General features: G+C 44.8%; 1 protein-coding gene across 1 annotated transcript in view; it reads right to left on the reverse strand.

The window, feature by feature from the left end:
• Nucleotides 1–5144, reverse strand: part of SLC17A6 (solute carrier family 17 (vesicular glutamate transporter), member 6) — a gene marked incomplete at its 5' end in the record, with an annotated part of 30529 nt that extends 25385 nt beyond the window's left edge. The window contains 2 exons of the mRNA XM_010187688.1: nt 3646–3764; nt 4892–5144. Of these exons, the coding sequence (XP_010185990.1) occupies nt 3646–3764; nt 4892–5144 (372 nt within the window). The remainder of the gene's footprint in view (nt 1–3645; nt 3765–4891) is intronic.
• Nucleotides 5145–6187: the final 1043 nt, after the last annotated feature.

Genomic DNA, 6187 nt, shown 5'->3' on the forward strand with positions numbered 1-6187 from the left:
GAACACTTTTTTAGTGTAAGGTTCTACATATGTTCAAACAGGAGAAGTAACCCAGATTATCTGCAAATCTGGATGTCCATGTGACAAGATGCCTTCACTAAACTGCTAGAGCCTGCTCAATACTCTCTGCTATCATTGTATCACGCTTAATCAATGGCAAGGTTAATTGTTCATTGTGTGCTTAACCCTGAGAAAAGGTATCGCTGTAATAAACCCACCCATGGGACTCTGCATTGTGCTTCCTTTGTTCCTCCAGTCTCCTGTGGTCTGTTATATAGTGGTTTCATACCAGCATCTTCCAGGGACAGATTCTCCTCTGGGAGAAGTGGTCTCTAGCCTTATAGCAAAAGGGAATCCTCCCATTTTTACACACTACTCAAGGGATTTAAATTTCAAGCTTCACTGATTGCAAATGAGGATGTGCCTGAGGCCCAATCTGCGTCTTTTGAAAAATTATGTCTTGCAATGTACCAAAGGTTCCCTATTCCTACAGAAGTCAATAGATGTTGGAAGTGTTCAGGAGCACTGACCTTTGTAACATACTAGTCCAACATCTATTGACCACCTGAGAGAGAAGTGCTTGGGAGATGTGTTGTTTCTGAATGTTCTCCGGAATTTTTGAGCAGGGTTCTGTTTGACCTTGTTAGTACAACAGCAGTGTAAATACACCTCTTTTAATAAAGCATTTTACTTAGCGTTGGTCTGAAAATACTCTGTAACAGAAATTTCTCAGTGATTCAATATGAGATAAATTGAGATCCAAGCTATCAAGTGCAAACTCCTGAGAAACTCCATTTACTACCTGCAAATCTGTAAATCTCTATGTCTGATCTGTCAGAAGTAATGGGGAGCTATGCATGATAAGAGCAACGGGTAAAGGCAGAACAGCATAACCATGCAGTAGCAATCTTGAGTTCTACAATTAACAAAGAATCTCAGTAAAATGCTACCCATTGACAGACTCAGTAGAAGAAAATATGTTAGAGTTCAGACCTCAAGGCTGCTAATGCTTGATTGGCAGTAAGCATTTTAAAACAGGGGCAGAATCAAAATAAATGGTTTCAGCCCAGCTTGAAATTAATGCACTGTGTGTAGAAAGGTTTTCTTGATGCCACAGGAGGGTCATTTCTTCCATGTGTTATACCTTAGAGAAACTTCAGAATTATGTCAACCCAATCCCTATAATTGGTTGCTAGACTAAATCTTAATGTCAAACAAACTCAGTGCCATACACTCACCAACTCCTTTTCAATAACAAATTAGGCTCGCAAAGCACACCTTAACCCTCCTCCCAGGTTCCTTCCTTGACACTCTTAGCAGTTGGGTGTTAGTTTTTCATTTGTGCTATCTTTTCCATGTAATCATTCTCTCCTTCACAGGGAACAAATCTCTTGAAAATCTCCCTTTTTATTGAGTTAGAGACTGTGTATCTCACAGATCATCTTGAATCTGGTGATGTTATTCTATAGTCTACTCGGTTTTTATCTAGAGCACATCTGAACTTCATTTCTCTGTATAAATTCAGACTTGCACTGAATGCAAAGGAAACTACTGATGCCACAAAGATATTCAGTGAGGTTTGTAAAAAAACCCCAAAACTACTGGTACTCGGCTGTCTCCCACCACAGTGTGAAGGAACAGTTGTGGCTGTAGCACAAGACATATAAATCAGCAGAGACTTTTATAGTACCTCATATTCCATTGGTGCTGTAGGCCTCTAGGTCTGCATACTCACTTGTCTGACTTTTTCTCATGCAGTTTCTTGGAAAGGGTGTGGACATCAAGGCTTGCACCCTGTTTGGGGTGCTGCTCTATCCTACACTCAGCCTGTTAATTTCAAGTTGAACATGCAGCTGCCAAAATATCTTTATAGCATTCAGGAACTAACTTGAGTTTTCATCACCTCAATGCCCTGTTATTCCAACCACCACATCCAACAACAGAGCATTCTATTCTCTCCCATTTTTATCTGCAAACTAAATATAAATCACAGCCACTATCCATATTTTACAATTTGCAATTACTGGCATGTATGTCATGGCTACTTCCTTAATTAAATCTGTGATTTATGTAGTCATTTGCCTTGTGTTGGAGTGTCTCAGAGGCTTCCACAATAATCTGTGAAAATTGCTAAATTAAAATACACCCAGGTTAGTAACTGGAACTATTCCTCATTTGTTGTGGTGAATGTTTGTGAAGAGGAGGAAAATTTGATTCTCATATGCCAGGTCGTGTGTCTCTACTACTGAGTTTTCCTGGGAATGTCCCTGCCATTGTCTTGCAAATCTCTGTAGTCCCACCACTTTAAATCCAAATTGCTTCAAATGGCTTTACTGATGTTGTTCAGGTGAATGAAGACAGATTTTTGATTGTCTGAGTCAAATCCTGCAGTCTTTACTTAAACTTAAACTCCAATTAATCCTGAGGAGTTACAGACTGCGTAAAGACACAAAAATGTTTGAAGGAGGAAGAAAAGGAAAAGAACCCTTTAACTGGCTGTTAATTGTTACTTGAAATAGCCTTTTACTTTTCTGAACCATTATAAGAAAGAGGGTACTTGTAAACAGATAGGTAATGCATACCGAGGTTTAATAAATGTTGTATTTTGTTTCATTTGCTTTAAAAGGAGGGATATTAGGGTTATCTCACTTAAAGAGCATTTCTCCATTAGTAAATATTCATTATTTTTAATGCAGGTCTCTGTCTAAAAGGCATTTACCTTGAGAGAGCATTTTTGCCATAGCCCTCCTCTTTCCTTCTGCTTTTTCTCAAACACACACAAGTAAGCTTGCTTGCCAGGCAAAGTGTCTCTGTCTACCAGGCCTACCTTTGATGGTGCACACTCCTGAGAAGAGTTAAAGGTATATTTTACTGATTTTAGTATCCATTTGCACTTAATTTGTTATTGTTTTGAAGAGAGGCGCTAGGACCTTCGCTCCTTCTGCGAACGCTGAGCCTATGGCATTAAGCATGGATGTGAAAGCCTCATGTGTCTTGAATACTCAGTGGATCTAATTAACAGGTAGAATCGCACCCTGGGTGCTTGAAAAATTGCCAGACACCATAGAAACGAGTCCTTAAGCCCCCGCACCATCTGCACCTTCTTTTCATTGTGGAAGTCTTATTGAAAGATGTTTTTCGACCATTCTAAATTCATTTCTGCGTTGATGGAATATTCCCGCTGATGGTTTTCCTTTTCATTAAAACAAAAAAAAAATCATAAAATTCTTTCTTTCAATCGTGGAAAAAAAGAATCTCTCAAGCTTGGATGAAATAACGAATGTTTGAATTTGCCTCTTAATACTGGTTGTTTGTATATCATTGCCACAACCTCCTTAAATTGCTTTTTAAAGGAAAAAGAAACCGGCACGAGATCCCAGGAGGTAGGGTGAATCAATGTGCACCATCACATCCGCCTTTCCACATTTCAAGCAAGTGTGCCTTTCTGTTTTTTTAAACGTCAGTGCCTCTGAAGCATGGGCGGGTTGGGGGGTGAGGGGGTAGCCCTGGCTGCGGCGGGCCCGGTGTCCTCCCCTGCCCTTGGTTCCCGTGGGGGCTCAGTGGCTCGCTCCCCCCGCCGCCGCCCCCCGGCCGCCCCTCGCTTGCGGTGGTACAGGACCCTAGGGCTATTTAGGTCATAGTTACCTGTTAGCTGCCAGCCGGGACGAGATATACCCGCCGGGAATTTGGGTGATTATATACCCCCAGAAAAAAGAGCCGTGGATCATGCCAACTGTTTCAGGATCCCAATTAAACTTCGCTTTCTTCCAATGCAAGGCACCGGGAGAGAAGGAGAGAAAGAGAAGAGGAAGGCTGTAATCGTGCCAGATTAAAGCATTCACCCGCAGTAACTTCACGCCGGGCAGTCGAGGGGGATGTCTAACGCCGGAGGCGGCACTCGGCGGATGGGGCACAGGGACAAGGACGCGGGGCACCGGGCGTTCCAAGATGCTCGCTCTGCGTTAGCAAATGCTCCAGGCTGCCCGCCAGATAAACAAGCAGCAAATCAAACTCAACCGTAGCGATAAAACCAGCACCGTCCGTCGTCCATGACTCCGCGGGACAGGAGAGGGGCAGGGTCCCCCCTTAAGCGAGTGTTGCCCCGTGTGCCCCGAGCCGGGGCAGGGCCTGCGCATACCTGGAGAGTGGCTGGGACCCTCGGGACCACCCGGCTTCTGCACCGCTTCAAGGCCGGGTCTCAGGGCTTGCAAATGCATCCCTGTGCCGTCAGGGAGGGTGGGGCGAGGCATCCCCTGCCTCCCTGCCTGCATGGCCGTGGCTGTAAGCACCTACCTCTCACCTGTGCAAGGAGGAAGCTATAGGGGTTTGTTTGTCTCTGGACTTATATATTTAACACTCATCTGTATTTAGTCATCACCTCTTTCTCGCCAGGCAGTAACCCGCTTTTAAGCGGGTCTCATCATTTAACGCCTTTTATCTACGCAAATTCTTTCACCCTGATGTTTTCAAACATTCCTGCACAACCTCCCCGTTTCCGTCACAGCGCGGCTTATCCGCTGACAGCTGTTTCTTCGACGCTTTCCTCCCCCATCCCCTAAATTTCTTTTACGATATATCTGCGGTTTTAAAGGTTGTGTGCAAAAGGGAAGAAAAAAAAGATGTGCCCGTAAATTAGTACCGCAAAAATGGCGCTGGGATAAGAAAAGGAAAATAGAAATAACCGGTAGAAATTGTTTCTCCTTCAGGAATGGGTTTTGGTTGGTTTTTTTTCCCTACGAAGGGCGGTGCGAGCGGGGCCGCGCGCCCCTGGACCGGGGAGCATCGGGCTGAATGGGGAGAAATGCTGCCGAACCCTCCTGGCCTGAGCTACGGTGCTTGACCTGGGAGCTGTATGGAGCGGACTCGGGATTTACAAGGGAAGTGTTCCCACCTCTTTAATAATTTTTCCTCCTCGGTGTATGGTGCTGTTATTGACCATATCCACGATGGCCACTCCCAAGTTGCATCGGATCCCGAAGGAAATGCAGAATCCCAGTCCACTCATGATAGCAATGATGTATCTCCGGGGCAGCCCGAAGCAGGTACAGTCACAGAGCGGAGCTTTCTTCTCGGGCATTTCCATGGGCTTTCCATCTTCAGTCAGCTCGATGGTGTCCCCGGGCTTCTGCCTCTTTTCTAGGACCCTGTCCGACACAACAAAGGGAAAGTCAAGCCCCGGCCGCCTGCACAGCCACTTCGAGTAGATGAAGGCTTAAGTTCACTGCCCCATCCCCCCGCCCCTTTGGCTCGGTTTGGGTTGATTTGAGGACTTATTCCTTGTTTACCATTCACCTTCAGCTGTTCTTTAGCAATGACCTGTGGGAGTACGATTAGTCATCCCCAGCTCCCCCCACAACCCCGCCGCACAAGCCGAGGGAGGAGCTCTAGCTGAGAACTGCTCATCTATCATTAAAGACTTCTGCCTAAATATGTAGGACGCATTAAGAAGACATCATCTGTAACCACTGCAGAGGCGCCATGTTGGGTAGCCCAAGAGGCATAGTATGAAAAGCGAAACAGTCTTTTGGAGAAGGTTTTTTCCCCTCCTTGCTGTATTAAAAACACCAAGGGGGCTGATCTTGATGTGCATCTCGTTTCTGGTCAGGGGACAAAAGAAATGTTAGCAGAAAGAGAGGAGGGGGCGATGTTGCTACTTATTTTAGATGTGCAAAATGGCTGTCACATGCAGTGGAAGAAAACATGACTGTCTTTACAGAACTGGCAGCTCAGGTGAAGTCTTTCCGAAAGATCGCATCTGCTGAGCTACACGCTGTGAGCGTGTGATGGCTTAGCAGGTTTAACCTTCCCAGATCAGCTTTAAGCCCGATCTCATAGCTTCCACTCCCTTCTTTTCACACGGGAATCCTACCTCCTGGAAAACAATGTGCAGGAATCTGAAAGGGAATGGTTATTTGCAGCTATTTCGAATCAACAGAAAAATACAGAAAAAAACCCCGTCATCTATGAAAGGCGACTCAGAACATTTAATTTTATTTCTTCTTTGATGGAAAAGCTTTAAAAATGCCGTGCCGGTGGTAAGAAAGATCGGGTTTATCGAGCAAATGTCCCAAGCTGAATCTCTTAGTCTTCTTTTGTAGTCACAGAGATATTTAAAAGACAGGAACACTAACCACTTCTATCCTAGCTACGTCTTGTGAGCAAGTATGTGACCATTTTCCGACATTCT

Source organism: Mesitornis unicolor, unplaced genomic scaffold (genome assembly GCF_000695765.1).
Source record: "Mesitornis unicolor isolate BGI_N332 unplaced genomic scaffold, ASM69576v1 scaffold3487, whole genome shotgun sequence".
Classification (NCBI taxonomy): Eukaryota; Metazoa; Chordata; class Aves; order Mesitornithiformes; family Mesitornithidae; genus Mesitornis; species Mesitornis unicolor.